Genomic DNA, 25,755 nt, shown 5'->3' with positions numbered 1-25,755 from the left:
AGAAAACACCCAACAGACCCTGTTTAGTGTTTCTTTTATAGTGCTTTATCTATAAAAGAATCTATAAAAAATCTTTATCTATTAAAAAAATAATTCTCAAAATGAGTTTTTTCTCCTACACAGCCATAAATCTCCACTTTAGTAGCACTTACATTAGTGCATATTTCATTAAACAATGCCTCATTTGCATATTTTAACCTAACATTTTAGAAAACTGCAAAACAATGTGAGAAATCATCTGGGTAAGTAAAGTGATAACTATTAGTTTTTTGTTTTTTTTACCCTATTAACCTGCAGTGCCTCACCTTAAGAGCCAGGGGTGTAAACTTTTGAACAGAAAGAAGATGTGTAAAAAAAAATAATTATTTAGTACTGCCCTTCAGAAGTTTTTTTTTTTTTTTTCAAATCAATTCAGTTCAAGTTTATTTGTATAGCGCTTTTCACAATACAAATCGTAGCAAAGCAGCTTTACAGAAAATTTCTACAATAAGTTTCTACAATATATTTAGTAGTAGCTTACTAGTGGTGACTATGTTAAGTTGGTGTACATATGGCAGAGATGCGTGTTAATATTAGTTAATGACGTAATCAAACGAGGTTTCGAGATTGGCATCATATAAGGTCCTCTGAGGGGTTTGGTATCATCTCAGGTGTTCTTGATCCAGACATTATCAGGAAGGCTATTCCAGAGTTTGGGAGCCAAATGTGAAAAAGCTCTACCTCCTTTAGTGGACTTTGCTATCCTACGAACTACCGAACGTCCAGAGTTTTGCGACCATAGGGAGCGTGATGGATTATAGTGTGGTCGAAGACCATTAGGGCCTTATATGTAAGTAGTAATATTCTGTAACTGATATGGAACCTAATAGGTAGTGCAGAGATTGTACAATTGGGTTAATATGATCATATTTTCTTGACCTTGTAAAGACTCTAGCAGCTGCATTTTGGACTACCTGTAGCTTGTTTATTGAAGATGCAGGACAACCTCATAGCAGTGCATTACAGCAGTCCAGACTAGAGGTCATGAATGCATGAACTAACTTTTCTGGATCTGCGTGGCACTCCATTCTTTACTGGTGATAATTGCGATGACCCTCTGTTTAAATGAACAAAGTGGTAGCAATTGGACAGGTAGGATCTAAGCCTGTCCTTGAATATCTGTATAGTTATGTAATTGATCTATGAGTATGTTACGATCTATAGTGTCGAGTGCAGCACTGAGATCAAGTAAAACTAGCAATGACTAGAAGCTACAGAAGATACTTACGTTTCCCAGAAAACAAAATAAGTTACATTTACCCTGATCTTCACATTCCAAAAGTTTTAACCCCCGGCTCTAAATGCATTGTGTTTCCTTCTTTATCATCAGTAAGCATTTGAAACTTCTGTAATAGTTGCATATGAGTCCCTCAGTTGTCCTCAGTGTGAAAAGATGGATCTCAAAATCATACAGTCATTGCTGGAAAGGGTTCAAATACACAAAAAAGCTGAAAAACCTTAGAAAATTGTTGGACCTGAAGGATTTTTGTGTAGAACAGCAGGCAGTTTAACTGTACGGGACCAACAAGGGACTCATGAACAACTAATGCTAAACAAACAAACAAACAAAAACAAAAAAACAGCTGTGGATTATTCAGGTAACAACACAGTATCAAGAATCAAGTGTATGTAAACTTTTAAACAGGGTCATTTTAATAAATTCAGCTATTATTTTCTCTTGTAGACTATATGTAAACGTATTTTATGTTAAATATCTTATACAGGTCAGTACTAAATAAAAAATGTCATGCATTTTGTATAACCCCTCTTATTTTGGTAAAATAATTAACATTTTGCAGATTGTGCAAGGTGTATACTTTTGACCTCAATCCCTAATGAGGGATTTATGGAAACATTAAAGTTTTTAGATTTGTCAAGTAAAATATAGGCTACCTTTAAAGGGATAGTTCACCCAAAAATGAAAATTTGATGTTTATCTGCTTACCCCCAAGGCATCCAAGATGTAGGTGACTTTGTTTCCTCAGAAAAACACAAACGAAGATTTTTTACAAAAACCGGTGCAGTCTGTCAGTCATATAATGGACGTGGATGGGCACCAAACCTTTAAAAGTAAACAAAAACATGCACAGACAAATCCAAATTACACCCTGTGACTCATGACGATACATTGATGTCCTAAGACACGAAACGATTGGTTTTTGCGAGAAACTGAACAGTATTTATATAATTTTTTTACCTTTGATACACAGCAATGTCCATCTGACCTGAGCACGAGATTAGCATCAGTCACGTCACATGTGCACGCGCTCTGGCGTAGAATATGCAAGCGCCGTAAGGGGAAATCAGTGAAAAGTCCCGGATGAGTTTGCGCAAATCGGTTTGAACAATCAGGATAAGTGCAAGTAATTACCATTTCGAATAGCCGCCATACCCATAATCTCACAGAGTGTGATTTGGATTTGTCTGTGCATGTTTTTGTTTACTTTTAAAGGTTTGGTGCCCATCCACGTCCATTATTTGGCTGGCAGACTGCACCGGTTTTCGTTAAAAATCTTCGTTTGTGTTCTGCTGAGGAAACAAAGTCACCTACATCTTGGATGCCCTGGGGGTAAGCAGACAAACATCACATTTTAATCTTTGGGTAAACTATCCCTTTAAGTGAAAAGAAGAAATTAGACTCTTATGGTAAGATGTGGTTATTATTGAATAATTCCACATGTTAGGTGGACATTTCAGACATACCTAGACTAATTAAGTGAAATCAATTAATTTTAATTTACAGCGTTGCTGTTATGACAGCCTATCTTTGAACAAAATGTGGGCAACTATGTAAACATATGCCTGTATATGAGTCATAAAATTTGCATTTTCATGTGACTCTTTGTCTTTGGTTATTCAGTTCTAAAAACTAAATTACCAAAACAATTTTAAATAGAGTAGTTGCTGTATATGCTAAACATGTTACAATTAAAAAACACAAACATCAAGGATCACCAAAGAATACAAATGATTTGGTTTATTAGTCATTTCAAAATTACATGTGCCATTCAATTGTTGCATGAAAAATGTTATATCAAATAATTTATTTTTATTGATCCCAACATATCTGCCGTACCATTGCCTTACTGCATATTAGAAATATATTTACACTTTAAAGTTATGCGAAAATACAAAAGTATCTACAATACTACTATGTACATTTTTGAGAAGTATTTGTATGCAAGCGTAGGATACTTTTGACCACTGGAGGGCGCAAATACTGCATTTTAAAGCGCTTCCTTCCCCTCTGAAGCACGTGTGCTTCAAGTATCTTGTAAAATAGAGCCTTTAAAGTCTATCTATACTGAGCTAAATCCACACATAAGTTCATTATCTGTGACCAAAGTACAATTTAGGAAACATTTTATACATTATCTTACCATTTATGTCTTGGAAACTAATAAATAGCTCACACATCCCATTAAAACATTGCCACTGACACATAATAGGAATTACGAAGGTTAACAAACATCTAAACACTGTGTTTGTATGGGACGTCACATGCCTGTCTGCACATCTGCGCTTTGTTAACCAGGTTTTCCAACAGCAGCAAAGCCACATCTGTAATTTCCAATGATTTTCCTCGTGCCATCCAACTCAACGTGGGCCACAAAGTGAGTGCAGCCGTGAGGCCAGCGTAGCCTGAAACCCATCCAGAACATCTGGATCCAGCGCTGTGGTGCTGCAGTCAGAACCCAGCAGCAGCTCCTCAAACTGCTCACAGTCCAAAAGATCAACCATGTTCTGCAGGAAAAAGCCTTCACAGAACACTGCCAGCTCCACTGCCTCACAAACCTGCTCCATAACACATAAAGCACAGATGACATTAGAGGACTGATGCTTGACGCCGGAATGATTCATATGCTCATCTAAGCTGTATGTACGTACTTTGGAGATCTGGTAGATGCGCACAGCATTGTTAAGGTTGATTCTCTCTGAGCAGAGGATTTCACAGTGTCTCTTCAAAACTGGAAGCTGGAATGAGTGGGCCACGGGCAGAAGCTGCACAGGATATGACAGTGTTATACAAGGCTTCTCAGCTTTAGATGACTATTTTATTGAGATTTTTATTCTGAATTTCATAAATATATTTCAACTGTATTGAAATATGTACTATATACATTCATGTCTTTCTTACCTCTAGTAAATCAGACACAGACACATCTAAACATTCTGTTCCTCCACAGTACATGTGTGCCATCATCATCTGAAATAAACATTTAGAAGCTATTTTAATGGCATTAAGTTATGAGCCATTCTATAGAATTGGTGCTGTCCCACAACCCAAAAAACACATTTAAAAAGCAGTTAAGTATTCAAATGTTAGATGTTTACTAAAATCATTTAATTATCTATTGAAACCCACAGCAATGTTTACAAAAATCAGTAAGCTTACTATACATAAAATCATCATTTAGTGAGTACTTTCAGTTGGGAGGTGGCTGTCCTGAACCCTAACCCCTAAGTTTCAACTTGTGAAAATGATATTGCAATAATATTTGCCTTTTATTCCATTGTTGTTTTTAAAAGTATCTTTTTAATTTAAAAAAAGTAAAGTTCAAAAACAATATTTATTTTATATTTTCCTTGTAAATTAGGAAACAATGTAAAAAAAAAAATGTATCCCACATTTTTCATGTCACTACCAAAACAGAGTATGTTTTAGTCCATTGGCTGAGACTGATTTTTACTACACCCTGATCAGAAAATATTAATGTCACTCTCTCTTATAGCTACATGGTTAGTAGTACCCCATCATTTTGAGGTAAATGTGTTCAAAACTATGAAAAATCTGTGTGTAATTTTAAAGAATGTCACTACCGATCACCATTTTTCTATAATTAAACACTTTTTTGGGAGTTATTTCATAATATTTAGTTTTTTTATGTGTACAACTGTTCAGAAGTGTGCTAGCTAACCATGGGGGGCGGGGGGGGGGGGGGGGGGCGGTGTTATCCTATAAAATTGTCACTACCATAACAATCACGACCGAAATATGTCATCATTTCTCAATTCAATTAGAAATAAACTAAATATTAGTACAGTTATGCACATTTTTAGTACTTTAGTATGTTTTAGTAGTGTTTTAGTATGTGGGTTAAAATTCTGTAATGTGATGTGGTCACAACCAAAACATTACTGTCACTACAAACTGCTGGTTTGGTCTGGCCAGAGGAGAACTGGTCCCCCGACTGAGCCTGGTTTCTCCCAGGTTTTTTTTCTCCATTCCTGTGGAGTTTTGGTTCCTTGCCGCTGTCGCCTCTGGCTTGCTTAGTTGGGGACACTTTCCAGTGATATCGTATACTATTTGAACTGAACTGGATGATATCACTGAATTCATTGATGAACTGCCTTTAACTGAAAATTGATTATTTACAATAATGCGTTACTTACACACTATTGTGCTGATTAAATACTGTGCAGTTGCTTTGACACAATCTGTATTGTTAAAAGTGCTATATAAATAAAGGTGACTTGACTTGACTTGACTACCGAAAATGTGCTGTCACGACCAAAACATGGGATGTTGTTAAAAATAAAGTGTACTGAATTGTCAACTAAGATGTTATGATAGTGTTTGGTTAAATGTATTTTCAAACTAATGAATCCTTAAAGGAACACTCCACTTTTTTTGGAAATAGGCTTATTCTCCAACTCCCCCCGAGTTAATAAATTGAGTTTTACCATTTTGAAATCCATTCAGCCGTTCTCCTGTTCTGGCGATATCACTTTTAGCATAGCTTAGCATAGATCATTGAATCCTATTAGACCAATAGCATCGCATTCAAAAATGACCAACGAGTTTCCATATTTGTCCTATTTAAAACTTGACTCTTCTGTAGTTATATCGTGTACTAAGACCGGTGGAAATGCAAAGCTGCGAGTTTCTAGGCTGATAAGATTAGGAACTACACTCCCATTCCGGCGTAATAGTCAAGGAAGTTTGCTGCCGTAATATGGCTGAAGCAGGAGCAGTAATACCACGCAGCACATGTGCAAATGCTAAACCAGCTGGGAACTCATTTCTGATAATACTCCGCCTGCTTCGGCCATATTACGGCAGCAAACTTCCTTGACTATTACGCCGGAATGGAAGTGTAGTTCCTAATCTAATCAGCCTAGAAACTCGCAGCTTTGCATTTCCACCGGTCTTAGTACACAATATAACTACAGAAGAGTCAAGTTTTAAATACAACAAATATGGAAACTCGTTGGTCATTTTTGAACGTGATGCTATTGGTCTCATAGGATTCAATGATCTATGCTAAGCTATGCTAAAAGTGATTTCGCCAGAACAGGAGAACGGCTGAATGGATTTCAAAACGGTAAAAATCAACTTATTAACTCGGGGGGAGTTGGAGAATGAGCCTATTTCCAAAAAAAGTGGAGTGTTCCTTTAAGTCTGGAATCTGTATAATCAACGTTTTGCCTTTTACAAAGAAAAACTGGAATAAAATCTTATAAATCACAGTTGAAATGTTGTTAAAATTTAATTGTTATTGATTTACCTCTGGAAACATTAATAAAATAGAACAAATATTTATTTACAATGAAGATGTAAGCAAAATCTTAATAGGTCAATATAATTCTTATTAAATTATATATTACTGTGTTTCAGTAGTGACAAATTTGGGGAGAGGACAAATCTTCCAAAACTTTCTGAAAATACAATATGAGAATTAACTGCACAATTACTAGAAATGTGTACCTTGGATATTATACAGTTTGCATACAGTACATACAACAATTTGTGGAAAATGACGTTTTCAACTCTGACTTTGAACCAGTTCTGTAAAATGGTTCTTTTATGTTTGTCTTGTGTATGTTCAGGCCAAGGTTTGTTGATTACCTGGAACGTGCTGTATTTTATGTCAGTGATTTCAATGGCCATACGGTCTGCTGTGCCATTACTCCTGTAGAGGCTCAGTAAGTCTCTGAACCTAATATGAAAAAAGAAGAGCATATATATAGCATAACTAATCACAGAAGTAATTATAAGGTGCTACATTTAAATCAGTTTGATTAAGAGACCCACCTCTGTGAAGCAGACATGAGCAGAACTCTGTGGGCATAAAACGGCCTTCCCTCCACCACAAATATCACATCTGACATCTCGGTGTTATTCAGAAAATGAGCATCTGTAAGGATGACATGGTACATATAAACAATCATAGATTTTTGATGCTGAATATGATGCATACATGTAAGTACAGTATGGTGTGTGGTGATCTGCATTACCCAGCTGAGCTGTAGGTGTGTCCTTTACTGACAGAATAGATGGAGCAGCTGTACAGCAAACACAGTGACTGAAGATGACTGCCAGCTGCTTACGGATATCCTTGCTCTGTATTAAAGAAAAGAACATACTGTATAGACATAGTCTTATTTCAAATAGAATATTTTACTTGGCTGACAATTCTTAAAGCATTCACAGCATGTTTTTGGTCATGGATGGCTGTTAAGGTCACCTTGCTAGTTTTAAAAATGGAGAAGAGGAGAGGAAGACCCTCTGAGAGCAGCTCCTCACAGAATTTCTCATTCCCAATAGCGGTGAAGTCTTTAAGGAGAGAAAGTGTGAGCTCAGTCCTGGACTGGAGCTGGGCACTGCGTACTGACTCCAGCCAAACGTGCAGCTTCCACGGCACTCCTGAAAGACAACAAGCTTCATTAAACACTTTAAACAATGAATATCAATTTCCAAATGTGTTTATACACTACTGATCACAAGTCTGGGGTTTAAGGTTTTTTTTAATCTCTTATGTTTCTTATTGATCAAAAATACTGTAAAAACTGAAATATTATTACAATTTTAAATGACTGTTTTTGGTTTTATATATTTTAAAATGTTATTTACTCCTGTGATGCAAAGCTAAATTTTTAGCAGCCATTTGAGCAGCCAATATTACTTCATGTCTTCATCGTTAAATGAAATTGTTCCAATATGTTGATTTGGTGCTCAAGAAAAAAATCTTATTATTATCATTGTTAAAAACAGTTGTGTTGCTTATTATTTTTTGTGGAAACTGTGATACATTTTTTCAGGATTCTTTGATGAATAGAAAGTTCAAAAGAACAGCATTTATTTTAAATAAATGTAATATCATAAACGTATATGTAACATTACGAATATTTTTTTGGCACTTTTGATCAATTGAATGCATCCTTACTGAATACAAGCATTAATTTCTTTCTTACCAAAAAAAAAAGAAAAGTCATGTACAGTTGTCAAAAGTCAAAAGATTACATACACCTAACAGAATCTGCAAAATGTTAAGTATTTTACCAAAATAAGGGGGATCATACAAAATGCATGTTATTTGTTATTTAGTACTGACCAAATTAAGATAACATAAAAGATTTTTACATATAGTCCACAAGAGAAAATAATAATTGAATTTATAAAAATGACCCTACTCAAAAGTTTACATACACTTGTTTCTTAATACTGTGCTGTTACCTGAATGATCCACAGCAGTTTTATTTTTATTTTTTGGATAGTTGTTCATGAGTCCCTTGTTTGTCCTGAACAGTTAAACTGTCTGCTGTTCTTCAGAAAAAGCCTTTAGGTCCCACCAATTTCTGTTGCTTTTTTCAACCTATTTTATATATATTGTGCCCTTTCCAAAAATGACTGTATGATTTTGAGATCCATCTTTTTACACTGAGGACAAATGTGGGACTCATGCATGAATTTGTGGGACCTGAATAATCAAGTGTATGTAAACTTTTGAATGGGGTCAAATTTTATAAATTCAATTATTATTTTCTCTTGTGGACTATATGTAATCGTCTTTTATGTGAAATATCTTATTCAGGTCAGTACTAAATAAAAAATAACATGTATTTTGTATGATCCCTCTTATTTGATAAAATAATCAACATTTTGCAGATTCCGCAAGGTGTATGTAAACTTTTGACTTCAACTGTACCCCTGTGTTTCAAAATACATGATTCTACTCAAGTAAAACCACAACAATTAATTCTAAATCTACTGGTGCTTGTGCTGTAATAGAGAAAAAGTTGCTAGTATTAGTTATCATAGTTACAAGGATAGTTTATTCTGTCATTAATTACCCACCGTCATGTCGTTCTAAACCTGTAAGAACTTTGTTCATCTTCAGAACACAATTGAAGATATTTTTGATCAAATCCAAGAGCATTTTGACACTGCATAGACAGCAACCTACCACGTTCATCTAAATTTGTGTTTCGAAGACGAACAAAGGTCTTATGGTAACAACATGAGGGTGAGTAATTCATGACAGAATTTTCATTTTTGGGTGGACTATCCCTTTAAGAACTACTGTTCTTAAAACTGTTAGTGTATAAAATTGCAGGTTAATCTTACAAATTGTTCACTAATAACCTCTCTTTATGGCTTGACTGAGCCTGTAATCATCGACTTTAATATACTTTGCTGTGTACACACTGTGTCTCACTGTTTATGCATCTCTAATTCAATTTGTTGCCCATTTTCCTTTATTTATTGCAAATGAGTCAGATGTGTACCCAGTGCCCTGAGCTCCATGGTGACGTCCAGGTATCCGTGTTCCGCGCTGTGCAGGCTGGCTTCCTGCAGGGCTCTGATGCGGGCCTTACACAGCCGTGGAGCGCAGACAGACTTTGCATTTGCCCCATCCTTCATTTCCTGCTTCCCCTGCTCCTCTACTCCCTCAGCCAGGATCTCCTCCAGAGAAAGCACATCCTCCTGCAGCCGCTGGGGCTGACTCAACAGCTTCCTCAACACATTCCTGGGGGAAAATACAATATTTAATACATAATAGTCGAATTCAGTCTTGATTAGTGCATGTGTTTGCGTTGTTAAGGGTCAGTACCTGTGTCCATGCGCTGCAGCATGACTGAAGCAGTTCATACCCTCATAAAGTGATGATGTCAGATGCACCCGCAGCATTGGGTCAGCGCCACGGGATAACAGCAGACTCACCATTTCGTAGTTCCCTGAAAACACACACACAAGTTAAACTATGTCTAAAACCATGTAATAAAGCACGTTGAGGAAACTTGTCGATAGTGCATCCACTTCCAACAAAAATGCTGCATTTACCTACTGACTTTAATACAGCAAAAACAGTATTTACAGCTATTTTCTATTTTATATGTGAACCTGGACTACAAAACCAGTCTAAATTAAGTTCTTAGCAATGCATATTACTAATCAAAAATTAAGTTTTGATAAATGTATGGTAGGAAATTTACAAAATATAGTCATGGAACATAATCTTTACTTAATATCCTAATTATTTTTGGCATAAAAGAAAAATTGATCATTTTGACTACAAATATACCCAAATATACCCATGTACTTATGACTGGTTTTGTGGTCCAGGGTACTATATATTTTCAGCAGCCATTACTCCAGTCTTCAGTGTCACATGATCCTTCAGAAATCATTATAATATGCTGATTTGCTGCTTAAGAAACATTTATTATTATCAATGCTGAAAATAGCTTACTATTTTTATAGAAACCATGATAATTTATTTCAAGATATTTGTTAAACAGAACATTCAAAGGAACAGCATTTATTTTAAAGAGAAATATACCTTTATATATTATAGAAATGTCTTCACTTCATTTTTGATCAATTGGATGGATCCTTGATGAATAAGGTACAATTATTGATTTCTTTGAAAAACTAATCCCAAACATTTGAAAAGCAGTGTATATTATTTTATATTTACACTGCAAATAGTATCTGCCACAATTTGCACCAGGGTGAGAATAGTTTTCTGGGTTAAGAGTACATTCAAACATAACTCTTTAAAAGAAAGCACATGCTAAAGATGACTTTGCTCAGTTTTTTCCCACCTGCGGCTGATGCCAGCTGGAGGGGTGTTTCTGCTGAGCTTTGGTGGCCGTTTCTCAGGGCTGTGCCCTCCACATCTGCTCCCACATCTAACAGGAGCTGAAAAGCCCAAACAAAGCTCATTTAACATGATAGTCCTCCAATGGCAGTTTGTAATGTCAATATACAATAGATTAGAACTCAGAACATTCTTTATTAACGTATTATTAAAGTAAATACATACGCTATTCCTTAACCACTACATGAAGTAATAGTACTATACATGTAACTAGTGTGCATGTTCACCTGCACTACAGATATGTGTCCGTGCAGCACAGCAAAGGTAAGGGCCACCCAGCTGCGGCTCTCAGGATGGACAGAAGGATGTTTTGGTGAACAGTTGGGCACCTGAAAAGAAACAAAGTTAAAAACAAATGTATTTCTTACTAACCCTCCAAAATGTTACTATATGTGTGAGGGTGTATGGATGTTCCCATTCATTCAACACTGTGTTAACCTGAAATGAGCCCACAAGTAAGATATAGATCAAGGTGTCCAATCCTGCCCCTGGAAGGCCAATATCCTGCAGTTTAGCTGCAATCCTAATTAAACCAACCTGAACTAGCTAATCAAGGTCTACAGGATTTATAGACATTTCCAGGCAAGGGTGTTGGGGCAGGACACTGCAGGATTGGACCCCCCGGTATAGATAATAGGTGAAAAAGACATATAGTGTGACTGAACGAGCACAGTGCTATTACCGCTACATCCAAGTTTGCTCCAGCATCAATGAGCATGTGCACCAGAGCCTCGTCCCCTGCTGAGCAGGCGTACATCAGAGGAGTCATGCCCTACACACCCACAGAGAGAGAGAAAGATAGTTAAAAAGACTTAATCAAGAAACATGGAGTCAAGCAAATAGCTTTCCAACCTCAGAAAAGAAAAAGTGAGCACTGATACATTTTTATTAAGTAATCATTTTGAAACACAAGTTGTATTATTATTATTTTGAAAAATTATTATATATTATTATATTATTATTTTAACAATAATACTATATTACATAACACATTCTCTTATTATGTTTTTTTTTTTTTGTTGGTGGTTTTATACTTTTAAAATCTGGAAATTGTAGATGTTATACATATATTATGATTTACACACTTTCAATTTGTTCCAAACCCTTATCCGTTTCTTTCTTTTACAATTTGGAACAACTTGAGGGTGAGTAAATGCTCCCATGTCATTCAAGATGTTCATGTCTTTCTTTTTTTTTAAAGAAATTAAGTTCTCCATATGTTAAACTTTAATGGAGATCATTGGTTTGAATGTCTAAATTGCAGTTTCAATGCAGTTTCAAAGCGCTCTACACAATCTCAGCCTAGGAATAAACGTTTCGCCATTTTTAAAACAAAAACAAAAATGTTTATACTTTCTAACCACTCACCTAAATGCTCATCTTGCTCTAGCTCTGCATCCACGACTGGTTAGTTTTTAGCGTGGTTAGTTTTTCATCTGTGTTCTTCGATTCAAAAAGGTAGGGTACACTCTTAAAAATAAATGTGCTTCACAATGCCATAGAAGAACCTTTTTTGTCTAAATGGTTCCATAAAGAACCTTTAACATCTGAAGAACTGTTCTGGTTCACAAAAGGTTCTTTGTGGTGAAAAAAGGTTCTTCAGGTTATAAAAAGGTAAGAAAGAGATGGTTCTTTAAAGAACCTTAGACTGAATGGGTCTTTGTGGAACCAAAAATGTTTCTTCTATGGCAGCGCTTAGAAGAACCTTTTAAAGCACAATAGTGTGTCATAGGGCTGTTCCGATTCCGATTCCTGGTTCTGGAATCGATTGGATTCGATTCCAGAATCGATTCCTCACTGTTGTTTCGATTCTTTTTCGATTCTTGTTTTTTTAGATTGGAGGAAGCTAATTTCGCAATAAATGCAAGATTGTAAAGGTCGTATAATGTTACCTTCTCATAATATGAAGCTTCATTTGTAAAAAAAAAAAAAAAAAAGATATATATATACTATTTTTCTGTAGCTCTGACTGATTTCAAATTGTAATTCATTGCCCAGGAAATGAGTCATAACCCACAGCTCAGCAGTGGACATGCATTTTTTGCATGAATAAAACAAGACATGACGTGTAAAAAATGACAAAATTAGCAAACTATACACTGAAACAAAATAAACAGAACTTTAACAACAACACTGATATAAGAGCTATAATTTCGCAATAAATGCAGGATGATATAAGAGCTCGTGGTGTAGCTGTCAATCAGATGCGCTCTCGGCCACTGACGTGCTCTCTGCGTTTTCTTTCAGAGTTATCATTGGCTGATAGAAAGATTAAAAATAGCATTTATTTAAGATGTAAATAAGATCAAGACACGTCATGATCTATTCTGTCGTGCAGCGCTCAAAATTGTGGACATCAGTTCTCCCGTAAAATAACATCTGAATCGTTTTTTGAACTGGTTCATTTAAATGATCTATCCGAACGAATCTTTTCGTGGAAATGTATCAGACTATAATAACTATTAGCGAGCAAGAGGCAAATTAATGGGTGCTTCTCAAACTGAAGGCTGCATCCTTAAACTCAGACGAGTTTAGTAATGAGTCGTTTTTATTACGTTTATTTTCATCAATCGACGTTTGATGACTTGCAGCCGAAATATTCAGCTTCATGGAATGCAGCCTTCCGTTTAAGAGGTAAGTTTTGTTGAACTGAAAACGGCTCTGAATGAGGAGTCGATTCCCCTTGAGAGGATCGATTCCAAACGTTGGAATCGACTCTCGATTCCCAATGCCTCGGAATCGAGGAATCGATTCTTTTTGGAATCGATTCCCAGCCCTAGTGTGTCATTTTCTCCTCCAACTTCAAAATTTGCCAACACTGTTGTTTTACCTTTTTTGTAAAGGGCGTTTGACTTTTTTTGCATGTTTGCTTTGTAAATATTGGGTTTCCAACATGACTACGTAATCACGTATCTACGTATTTGTGATAACAAATGGTTCATTTGTATCACAGTTATCTTCTGTTGACATTGGATTGTCGGATCACTCAGCTGTTTTATTCAATCTAGAGATGCATCGTTCGAGTTTGCCTACAAACCGAACTGTAACATTCCGGAAGTGGAAGTCTATCGATCAAACAGTTTTTTCTAATTCTGTTGTATCCACCTTAAGTGACCAGTATTCGACATCTTTGGAGGAGAAAGTTTCACAGTTTAACAATGCTCTTGTTACTAATCTTGACTCATTTGCTCCTCTAAGGTCACGTAAGATTACTTCAACTCGTACTGCTCCTTGGTATAATGACAATTTGCGCACTAGGAAGGCGGCATGTCGAAAAATGGAGCGCAAATGGCGTCTTACTGGCCTGAATGGTCATTATTTGGCTTGGAAGGATCTTCTGGGTGACTACAGAGCATTAATTGAGACTGAAAGATCTTCTTATTTTTCTCAGACTATTGAAAACAATCAAGGAAACCCCAGACATTTGTTTCAAACTATAAATAGACTGCTTAAAGTTGATGCTGCCACCACCTTGCCTGTTTCTCAACAGCTATGTGATTCTTTCCTTAAATTTTTTAACTCTAAAATTGATAGTGTTCGTAAACAGATTTCTGCTTCATCTGCTTCCACTGTCTCAATTCTCTGTTCATCTGGGTTTATTGGTTTTTCTCTCACTAATTTTCCACATCTTAATTCTGAGGCTCTCAAAAGGGAGGTATCAAGCATGAAATCTACCACTTGCTTGCTTGATCCTATTCCCTCAAGCTTATTTAAATCTTGCTTCGATGTTTTTAGCCCTACTGTCCTCAGTATTATGAATGACTCATTGCAGACGGGGGAGGTTCCAGCAGCATTAAAGATTGCTGCTGTAACTCCAGTACCAAAAAAAGAAAATACTACTCTGGAGGATTTTAATAATTTTCGACCTATCTCTAATCTTCCGTTCATGGCAAAAATACTTGAGCGTGTTGTTGCCTTTCATCTACGTAACCATCTTGCAATTAATAACCTGTTTGATCCTTTTCAGTCAGGTTTTCGTAAATTCCACAGTACCGAAACAGCTTTGGTCAAAGTTACCAATGATTTGTTGATGGCTTCTGACTCTGGTGTAATTTCCATTCTCATCCTTCTTGATTTAAGAGCAGCTTTTGATACTGTGGATCATAATTTATTACTCATCCGCCTTGAACAAGATTTTGGTGTGTCGGGGACAGCTTTGAAGTGGTTTAAATCCTATTTTACTGACCGTTCTCAGTTCGTTTCCATGGGTGGTTTCAGGTCTGAGATTAGCTCTGTTCTCACTGGGGTTCCTCAGGGCTCAGTCTTGGGCCCTCTGCTTTTTAATATTTATCTGTCACCACTTGGACAATTGTTGCGATCGCTTGGCCTCCATTATCACTTTTATGCTGATGATACGCAGATTTATTTACACTCAAAACCTGGTGAACATCCTGATGTTGATTTTCTGTCTGGCTGTGTTTCTGAGATAAAGGAATGGATGAGCACAAATTTTCTGTGTCTGAATAGTGATAAAACTGAAGTTATGCTTATTGGTTCCCGTCATCAAATTTCCAAAGCTGGTTCCTTATCTTTGTTTATTGATGGCTCTGCCTTGGCTACTCAAGCTAAAGTGAGGAATCTTGGAGTTATTTTTGATACTAGGCTTACATTTGATTCTTTTGTTCATAGTACAGTTAAATCATCCTTTTTTCACCTCAGAAATATAGCAAGATTACGTCCTATGCTAAATTTCTCAGTAGCTGAAAAGCTGATGAATTCCTTTGTCATCTCTAGGATAGATTATTGTAACGCCCTGCTAGCCGGAGTCTCTAAATCCACACTCAACAAACTACAATATGTTCAAAACTCGGCCGCCAGGATATTGACTGGGTCCAGGGTATGCAATCACATCACTCCAGTTTTGGAGTCCTTACACTGGCTCCCAGTCCGATTCAGAGTAGATTTTAAAATTTTGATGCTGACATACAAAGCACTGCATGGCTTGGCTCCTTATTATTTATCTGAATTGTTAACTTCCTATACCCCAACTCGGAGACTGCGTTCTTCACAATCCAACTTGTTGGTTGTTCCTCATACACGTTTACGATCTATGGGTGACAGGGCCTTTTCTTCATATGCTCCTGTCCTTTGGAATTCTCTGCCTCTTGATCTTAGGGAGGCCCAGAGCTACGACATTTTTAAAGGTAGACTTAAGACTTATTTTTTTAAATTAGCATTTGATTGTTGATGTTACTTTTATTGCTTGAGCTTTGTATTGTTTAATTTGTGTACAGCGCTTTGAGAAGCTGCTTTTAAAGGCGCTTTATAAAATAAAGTTTATTATTATTATTATCAGGGATGGGCAGTATTTTAGATAAATGTATTTAAAATACGTATTTGAAATACAAAATACTATTTTGTATTTTGTATTTTAAAGCCTTTGGGAAAAATCTAATTAAATATTTAAATACATTTAAGATGAGTATTTTGCATTTTCAAAATACATAAAATACTTTGTGCCAATCAACCTCTTTATCAGGGTGCTGATTTAGTTTAGACAGCCCTCCCCCAACCTTAAAGGGATAGTTCACCCAAAAATGAAAACTTGATGTTTATCTGCTTACCCCCAGGGCATCCGAGATGTAGGTGACTTTGTTTCCTCAGTAGAACACAAACGAAAATTTTTAGCTAAAACTGGTGCAGTATGTCAGTCATATAATGGGAGTGGATGGGCACCAGACCTTTAAAAGTAAAAAAAAAAACATGCATAGACAAATCCAAATTACACCCTGTGGCTCGTGATGATACATTGATGTCCTAGGACACGAAACGATCGGTTTTTGTGAGAAAATGAACAGTATTTATATAATTTTTTACCTTTGATACACAGCAATGTCCATCTGCCCTGAGCACGAGCTCAGCATCCGGCTCGTTACACGTGTACGCGCTCTGGTGTAGAATACGCAAACGCCGTAAGGGGAAACCGGTGAAAAGTCCTGGATGAGTTTGCGCAAGCAAACATAATCTTTTAGTTTTAAATCTGTTTGAACAATCAGGATAAGTGCAAGTAAATACCATTTTGAATAGCCGCTATACCCACAATCTCTGTGCACTGTGTAAACAGTGAGTGTCGTATTCATGCGACAGATCGCTTCCGGCATTTGTGTATACTACATTTGTGCGTACACAGGTAACGAGCCGGATGATTAGCACGAGGAGAGATGGACGTGGTTGTGTATCAGAGGTAAAAATGATATAAATACTGTTCAGTTTCTCGCAAAAAACGATCGTTTCGTGTCTTAAGACATCAACGTATCGTCATGAGTCGCAGGGTGAAAATTTGGATTTGTCTGTGCATGTTTTGTTTTTTTTGTTAACTTTTAAAGGTCTGGTGCCCATCCACTCCCATTATATGGCTGACAGACTGCACCAGTTTTAGCTAAAAATCTTCGTTTGTGTTCTGCTGAGGAAACAAAGTCACCTACATCTTGGATGCCCTGGGGTAAGCAGATAAACACATTTTAATCTTTGGGTGAACTATCCCTTTAACACTCATGCATGTGAGCTGCCTGCAGCAGTCAGCATTGGATCAGCGACTTTTCTCAGTTTTCTGCATTAAGGTAAGGGTGTCATCATGATCAATTCCTTGTTGATTAAAGTTAAAATGGTGCATCATTAAGATTTGCCTTCAGTAAACATGAAAGAATAAAAAAGCACTGACACGTGTAGGAGAAAAATAGCGTTAGCTGCCTGTTAGCCAATCAGTTTTGATAGTTTTTTATTTTTAATCTTTCATCTTTGTGTTATTGAGTTCTTGTTACTGAGTTGAAGGGGGTATTTATGTATTTATGTATTTATTTATTTTAAATACATTTCTATGTATTTATGCCCATCTCTGTACGTAATATGTGACCCTGGACCACAAAACCAGTCTTAAGTCACTGGGGTATATTTGTAGCAATAGCCAAAAATACATTGTATGGGTCAAAATTATTGATTTTTCTTTTATGCCAAAAATCATTAGGAAATTAAGTAAAGATCATGTTCCATAAAGATATTTTGTAAAATTCCTACTATAAACCTATCAAAATGTAATTTTTGATTAGTAATATGCATTGTTAAGAACTTAATTTGGGGAACTTTAAAGGTGATTTTCTCAGTATTTTGATTTTTTTGCCCCCTCAGTTTCCAGATTTTCAAATATATGTATCTCGGCCAAATATTGTCCTATTGTCCTAACAAACCATATATCAATAGAAAGCTTATTTATTGAGCTTTCATATGATGTGTACATCACAGTTTTGTAAAATTTAACCTTATGACTGGTTTTGTGGTCCAGGGTCACATATATGAAGTGGAGGACACAGAGCTAGTGTAAGACAAGCATTTGTGGTTAAAAAGTATATAAATATGTTTGTTTTTAGAAAACGATAAACCATTCTGCTAGATAAGACCCTTATTCCTCGGCTGGGATCATGTAGAGCCCTTTGAAGCTGCACTGAAACTGCAATATGAAACTTCAACCCGTTGATCCCCATTGAAATCCACTATATCGAGAAAAATCTTAGAATGTTTTCCTCAAAAACCTTCATTTCTTTTCGACTGAAGAAAGAAAGACTATCTTGGATGACATGGGGGTGAGTAAATTATCCAGAAGTTTTAATTCTGGAGTGAACTAATTCTTTAACTCAAGCATATTTATTGTGTCATAATTTAGACATTCAGGCTTTATGGATTCACCTGGTCATCCATTGTGTTTACCCCATCTGTGCCCAGAAGCTGGATAGCCTGGCCAATCAGATCAGTGCGGCCACAGTTGAGCATGCGAAAGCCAAGATCCAAATTAAACTTGTCAGCGGCAGCCTTTGAATCTAGACGTTTAAATGAGGTGAAACAGCACTCTGGTCTGAGAAAAAGAAAGGGAGAGTGATTTCAGAGTTTAAAAAAATACAGCAATAACTTGGCAAAATTATCTGACAGATGGAGAGCCAAAGTACAAAGTTAATTGGGTAAAGATGGAGAAAAGTGGAAATTTTTGCTGCAGTATGTGTATATCCTTCTTATTTTTCTTAATTTACAAAGAATTTATCAGATGCTTAAATTCAAAGTATTTTTGTCAGTATGTGGAAATTAAACCCTTGACTGTGTTGCCAGCACTATGCTCTACTGCTCTACCAATTGAACTACAGCAACATCTTACTTGAGCTGTCGAGGTTCACAGTCCAGTCCAGGAAGCAGTTGTCGGGCAGTTTGTCTCACATCATCACTGTCCACTAACAGGCTCCGTCGATGCTCCGCATGGACCATAGCGACTCGCATCCACTCCATCAGAGGAGGAAGAAGAGGAAAAGGCCTGAGAGAGGCACAGTATGACTCAGTTATTTACCAACATCTCTTACTTCACCCCTCTTTCTCTCCTTGCCAAACTGACACATAAACACACTTAAATCCTACAAAGGTCAAGGCAGATCAATGGTGGCACAAAACTGGATCAGAGAGAAATGAGGACAGCGTAATTACAAAGCCTGCTGAATTTGGCTTGCCACAGCCTCTTTCAATCCTGCCTTTCATTACCACATACAAGCCTGGCACTTCATTCTTAATCACAATTTGTCTAACAGCATCTGCCGTCTTCAACAGACACAGTCTCGCTGGAATTCAAATCAGTGTGATATTACAGAACGAATCCTCTATGGTTTTCTTCTTCTCAAGTATCTGTGCCAGGAGTGTGGTGATTGTGAAGCATGCTCACAACCATAACTGTCCACCTGCTAAAAGCATTAGTATTCATTATCTGACGGGAATGCAGAGCAAGGTTTCCACACAGAGTATAGCTGCCTTACTAAAACAGACCTGAAGGTAAAATTCAAAGTATGTCTATAATTTACATAAAAAAAGTTAATTTCAAAGAAAATAAAATTATTTCAAAGAAAACACCAGAAGAAGGAGACTGGATAAATGTACCTATAAGAAATGTATTACAAAAAGGAACATAAGAGTCAAGGATGACTAACTGATTATGCCCGCTTGCTTTCCCAAGTACTGTACTGCATAGAAATCTAAGGTGAAGTCAAAAGTTTACATTTCAGAATCTGCAAAATGTTAATTATTTGATGAAATAAGAGGAATCATACAAACCACAAGTTATTTTTTATTTATTACTGACTTGAATAAGATATTTCACATAAATCATGTTTACATATAGTCCACAAGAGAAAATAATACATGAATTTATAAAATTGACCCCATTCAAAAGTTTACATACACTTGATTCTTAATACAGTACTGTGTTGTTACCTGAATGATCCACAGCTGCGTTTTTTTTTTAGTGATAGTGTGCTTAACTGTTAAACTGCCTGTTGTTCATCAGAAAAATCCTTCAGGTCCCACAAATTCTTTGGTTTTTCAGCATTTTTGTGTATTTGAACCCTTTCCAACAATGACTGTATGGTTTTGCGATCCATCTTTTCACTATTACACTATTACAGAAGGTTCAAATGTTCACTGATGCTTCAAAGGGAAACTCGCATGAAACTTTTAAACAGAATAAAGATGTGTACATTTTTCTTATTTTGTCTAAATATCATATTCTTTTCATTTAGTACTGCCCTTCAGAAGCTACAGAAGAAACTTACATGTTTCCCAGAAGACAAAAGAAGTTTGAACCTTCTGTGATAGTTGCATATGAGTCCCTCAGTTGTCATCAATGTGAAAAGATGGATCTCACAGTTATACAGTCATTCTTGGAACGGATTTAAATACACAAAAATGCTGAGAAAAAAAATTGTGGAACCTGAAGGATTTATCTGAAGAACGGCAGGTAGTTTAACTGTTCAGGAAAAACAAGGGACTCACGAACAACGATCACTAAACAAAAAAAAAAAAATAGTATTAAGAATCAAACGTATGTAAACCTTTGAATGGGATAATTTAATTTTTTTTTGTGGGCTATACGTAAATGTATTTTATGTGAAATATCTTATTCAGGTCAGTACTAAATAAAAAATAACACGCATTCTGTATGATCACTCTTATTTTGGTAAAATAATGAACATTTTGCAGATTCTGCAAGGTGTATGTAAACTTTTGACTTCAACTGTATTCCCTTTTAAAAGTTGGGGGTTGATAAGGTTTTTTAATGTTTTTGAAAACAAGTCTGCATTTATTTGATCAAACAGAGTAAAAATAGCAATACTGTGAAATATTATCACTGTTTTATAAACATTCTTTATATATATTTTAAAATGTAATGTTTTCCTATGATGGCAAAGTTGAATTTTAAGCAATCTTCAGTGTCCCATGATCCTTCAGAAATCATTCTAATGTGCTGATTTGCTGCTAAAGAAACATTTCCTTTTGTTAGCAATGTTGAAAACAGCTGTGCCGCTTAATATGTTTGTTTAAATCATGATAAAATTATTTATAAAGAGGTTGTGGTTGATTGATCTTACCTTTCTTTACTGAGGGCTATCCTGGGTGGCTCAAGGTTGGGGTTCTCCAGTGACTCCATCTGTGGAGTGCGTAGGTAGTAATATAGTGTGTGAAGAGCGTCTGAAGACCAGGAGATGGGCTGCTGGCAGAAAGGACGTCCAGGACTGAGACTGGGACTTGCTGAAACCAAACGCTGCATATGGTGCATTGCACGTGAGACCAAGTCACCTGGAGGACACAAGCACACACATTTGAATTTCAAGCTCAAAAAATGATATAAAATATCTTATATTGTCAAATACTTCCTTTCAAGACAATATAGCCAGAAGAAAAATGGGTTCCTTTCAAATGACCTGCAATAAATACCTTTAGTTCTGAAAGCAAACCACCAAAATCACAATGTGCTGCTGATATAGAAAAGCCATCTGTGTTTCCAGTTCAACCCCATAAAGTAAAGACAGTAGCTGTGCGGCCAAGCACAATCGTGTGTGTTATTTTCGTTTAAAGTGCTGACAACACACAATACAAAGCATATTTCAAAACAGCAAAATATATCTTCAGACCCATCTGTTTTCTGTCCAAATGTGGAAATGGAAGATGATTCAGATAAACTCAAATGTCTAAGAGCTTTATTCTAAATTACTCCGAGGGGCTTTAAATCTACTGTTTTTGCCCTCAATGCAGAAATCCAGACACAAGCTGTTCCCCAAAGGAAGAGAAGATATGATGAGGACAGGCCAAAGACTTACTCCTTAAACTCACAGAAGTCTACAGTAAAGACAGTGGACACTGTCCTCCATATGTGAAAAGCATCACAGAGGAAAGAAATCAGACTGAGAAAATGCAGCGACAGCGCTGATACATCATTTCATCCTTAAATGGAAATTCGCTGCTTTTGTACTTTATTGCTGGATAATCTTTAAATAACAGCTAATATGTGAATGAATGAAAGAAAGGTGTGGGGAACAATCTATGCAATCAATCACATATGGTCTACAAGGTCCTTAATGAACACTTGTGCACCTTAGTTGTTAAACAAGGGCTGCTTTACGATTGCTTGAGTGTCTGCAATCATAAAGCATAAAGAGGGTGCTTTTTACTTCTTTGACCCAAACAGAAGGTGCTCTTGTACCAGCAAAACAACTGCAGGAGTGTTGCTGGTCCCCTAAGGGAGAGTGTGTTTCCCTCTCTGGTGAATGCGAGCGGCCGCCCCCCTCCCTCATCCTGAACTGCGGTCTGCTGCGTAAACAAACTGGCCACAGCTCAGGCGCTCACACCCCCCTAAGGCCGGCCTGCAATGTCGAGTTGTTAGAAGAACGGCACTTAAAGCCTACAGATGTCTCTCTCTGTCTTACCAACATGTACAAACAACTACGCAAAAATAGCATTTCACTGGACAGTAATAGACCGAAATGAAAAATGGATAACAGCAGTGTTCCTACATTAAAGTTTTAACAACAGCAAGAACAAGAAAAGTGCCTTACGGGTGACCTAATTCTTAAAGAGAACTGCTGTCTTGTAGTAAACTGAGAAAAGCTATTTCACCTTGTTTAGTTCACCAAAAATTTGTAACTTTGTCCAGTTACTCACTCTCATGCCTTTCTGAACCCTTTCTGATGTTCTGATGTATCTTCGGAACACAAATTATGGTATTTTTAATATTCTGTTGAATATCTGTTGAAAGTCCACACTATCAAAGCTTTCATGCATTAAAAAGTACAAAAAAGATATTGTTGAAGTAATCCATATGAATCAAGTGATTTGATCCAAGTCTTTTGAGGGGACACGATTGCTTTATATGATAAACAGATTTAGGCTTGAACTGCTTGATTCAGTGTGGACTTTCAATCGAGGGGCAGAAATCTCTTGAGTTTATTAAAAACATCTTTATTTGTCTTTAGTCTTTAAAATTTAAAAAAATGTAATGTTTTGGGGATGAGATATCCATTTAATATTTATTAAGAAAAAAATCAAGGTTTTTAATTGCAAGTTATTAAGACAGAAATGCAAGATATAAACTCGCAATTCTGACTTTTTTCTCAGAACTGCATGATATAAACTCATAATTGCGAGTTATTAAGTCAAAATTGTGAGATATAAACTCACAGTTCTGACTTTTTTCCTCAGAATTGAGTGATATCAACTGGTACACTCTTAAAAATAAGGGTGCTTTAAAAGGGTCTTCACAGCGATGCCATAGAGGAACCATTTTTGGTTCTTTGCCATAATTGCGAGATATAAACTCACAATTCTGACTTTTTTCTCAGAATTGCATGATATAAACTCGTAATTGTGAGTTATTAGATCAAAATTGTCAATATAGATCAATATAAACTCACAATTCTAACTTTTTTTCTCAGAATGACGTGATATTAACTCACAATTGCGAATTATTAAGTCAAAATTGTGAGTTTATATTCTCACAATTCAGACTTTTTTCTCAGAATTGAGTGATATAAACTGGTAGTTGTGAGTTATTAAGCCATAATTGCGAGATATAAACTTACAATTCTGACTTTTTTCTCAGAATTGCGTGATATAAACTCATAATTGCGTGTTATTAGATCAAAATTGTTAATACTGTATAGATCAATATAAACTCACAATTCTAACTTTTTTTCTCAGAATGACGTGATATTAACTCACAATTGCGAATTATTAAGTCAAAATTGTGAAATATAAACTCACAATTCAGACTTTTTTCTCAGAATTGAGTGATATAAACTGGTAGTTGTGAGTTATTAAGCCATAATTGCGAGATATACATTGACAATTCTGACTTTTTTCTCAGAACTGCATGATATAAACTCGTAATTGTAAATTATTAAGCCAGAAACGTGAGATATAAACTCACAATTCTGATTTTTTTTTCTCAGAACTGCATGATATAAACTCTAAATTGTGAGTTATTAAGGCAGAATGTGAGATATAAACTCACAATTCTTACTTTTTTCTCAGAACTGCATGATAAACTCATAAATTGCGAGTTATTAAGCCAGAAATGTGAGATGTAAACTTACAATTTTGCCTTTTTTTTCTCAGAACTGCATGATATAAATTTGTAATTGCAAGTTATTAGGCCAGAAATGCGATATAAACTCACAATTCTGACTTTTTTCTCAGAACTGCATGATAGAAACTCATAATTGTGACTTATTAAGCCAAAAATGTAAGATATAAACTCACAATTCTGACTTTTTTCTCAGAACTGCATGATAGAAACTCATAATTGCGAGTTATTAAGCCAAAAATGTAAGATATAAACTCACAATTCTGACTTTTTTCCTCAGAACTGCATGATATAAACTCGTAATTATGAGTTATTAAGCCAGAAATCCGAGATATAAACTCACAATTCTTACTTTTTTCTCAGAACTGCATGATAAACTCATAAATTGCGAGTTATTAAGCCAGAAATGTGAGATGTAAACTTACAATTTTGCCTTTTTTTTCTCAGAACTGCATGATATAAATTTGTAATTGCAAGTTATTAGGCCAGAAATGCAATATAAACTCACAATTCTGACTTTTTTCTCAGAACTGCATGATAGAAACTCATAATTGTGACTTATTAAGCCAAAAATGTAAGATATAAACTCACAATTCTGACTTTTTTCTCAGAACTGCATGATAGAAACTCATAATTGCGAGTTATTAAGCCAAAAATGTAAGATATAAACTCACAATTCTGACTTTTTTCCTCAGAACTGCATGATATAAACTCGTAATTATGAGTTATTAAGCCAGAAATCCGAGATATAAACACACAATTCTAACTTTTTTTCTCAGAACTGGAAGATATAAACTCGTAATTGCAAGTTATTGAGCCAGAAATGCCAGATATGATCTCACAATTCGGACTTTTTTTCTCAGAATTGAGTGATATAAACTGGTAGTTGTGTTATTAAGCTGTAATTGCGAGATATAAATTCACAATTACAACCTTTTTTCTCAGAATTGTGTGATATAAACTCACAGTTGTAAGAAATAAAGTGCAAATGAGAGTTTGTATCTCTCAATTCTGACTTTTCTCGAAATTGTGAAAAAATAAATTAGCAATTGCGTGTCATAAAGTCAGCGAAAAAGGTCAGAAATGTCAAATGTGAGTTTATATCTTGCAATTCTGACTTTATAAATCGCAGTTGCAAGTTTATATCACACAATTCTGAGGGAAAAAGTCAGGATTGTGAGATAAAAAGTCGCAATTACCTTTTTTTAATTCAATGGCGGAAACGGGCTTCCATAGAAAAGAGAAGTCACTTCTTTTGTTACATCACAACTTTAATCAAAAATTATTTTGAAATAGTTTAATAAATAAAACATTAAAACCACTAAATATTATCTTGTTACAATGTCCTTTCTCAGGATGTAACAGAATTTAAAGGTGTGAATTCATACTTTTTTATTAAAGTTTTTTTTAAAACATGTTTTTAAATACATGTTTTTTGGTGGGGTTCTC

General features: G+C 35.8%; 1 protein-coding gene across 1 annotated transcript in view; it reads right to left on the bottom strand.

Annotated features, from left to right (window-relative positions):
* Positions 1 to 3,001: 3,001 nt before the first annotated feature.
* Positions 3,002 to 25,755, bottom strand: part of abtb2a (ankyrin repeat and BTB (POZ) domain containing 2a) — a 38,829-nt gene continuing 16,075 nt past the window's right edge. The window contains exons 3-17 of the mRNA XM_073836960.1: positions 21,317 to 21,524; positions 19,066 to 19,218; positions 18,606 to 18,771; positions 11,608 to 11,697; positions 11,153 to 11,254; positions 10,870 to 10,966; positions 9,876 to 9,999; positions 9,550 to 9,791; positions 7,509 to 7,687; positions 7,279 to 7,384; positions 7,076 to 7,178; positions 6,890 to 6,980; positions 4,178 to 4,246; positions 3,928 to 4,041; positions 3,002 to 3,834 (exon numbers count right to left, since the gene is read on the bottom strand). Of these exons, the coding sequence (XP_073693061.1) occupies positions 3,637 to 3,834; positions 3,928 to 4,041; positions 4,178 to 4,246; positions 6,890 to 6,980; positions 7,076 to 7,178; positions 7,279 to 7,384; positions 7,509 to 7,687; positions 9,550 to 9,791; positions 9,876 to 9,999; positions 10,870 to 10,966; positions 11,153 to 11,254; positions 11,608 to 11,697; positions 18,606 to 18,771; positions 19,066 to 19,218; positions 21,317 to 21,524 (2,042 nt within the window). The 3' untranslated portion in view covers positions 3,002 to 3,636. The remainder of the gene's footprint in view (positions 3,835 to 3,927; positions 4,042 to 4,177; positions 4,247 to 6,889; positions 6,981 to 7,075; positions 7,179 to 7,278; positions 7,385 to 7,508; positions 7,688 to 9,549; positions 9,792 to 9,875; positions 10,000 to 10,869; positions 10,967 to 11,152; positions 11,255 to 11,607; positions 11,698 to 18,605; positions 18,772 to 19,065; positions 19,219 to 21,316; positions 21,525 to 25,755) is intronic.

Source organism: Garra rufa, chromosome 3 (genome assembly GCF_049309525.1).
Source record: "Garra rufa chromosome 3, GarRuf1.0, whole genome shotgun sequence".
NCBI lineage: Eukaryota > Metazoa > Chordata > Actinopteri > Cypriniformes > Cyprinidae > Garra > Garra rufa.
Note: the sequence above shows the minus strand (reverse complement) of the source record. Positions and strands in the feature narration are given on the sequence as shown.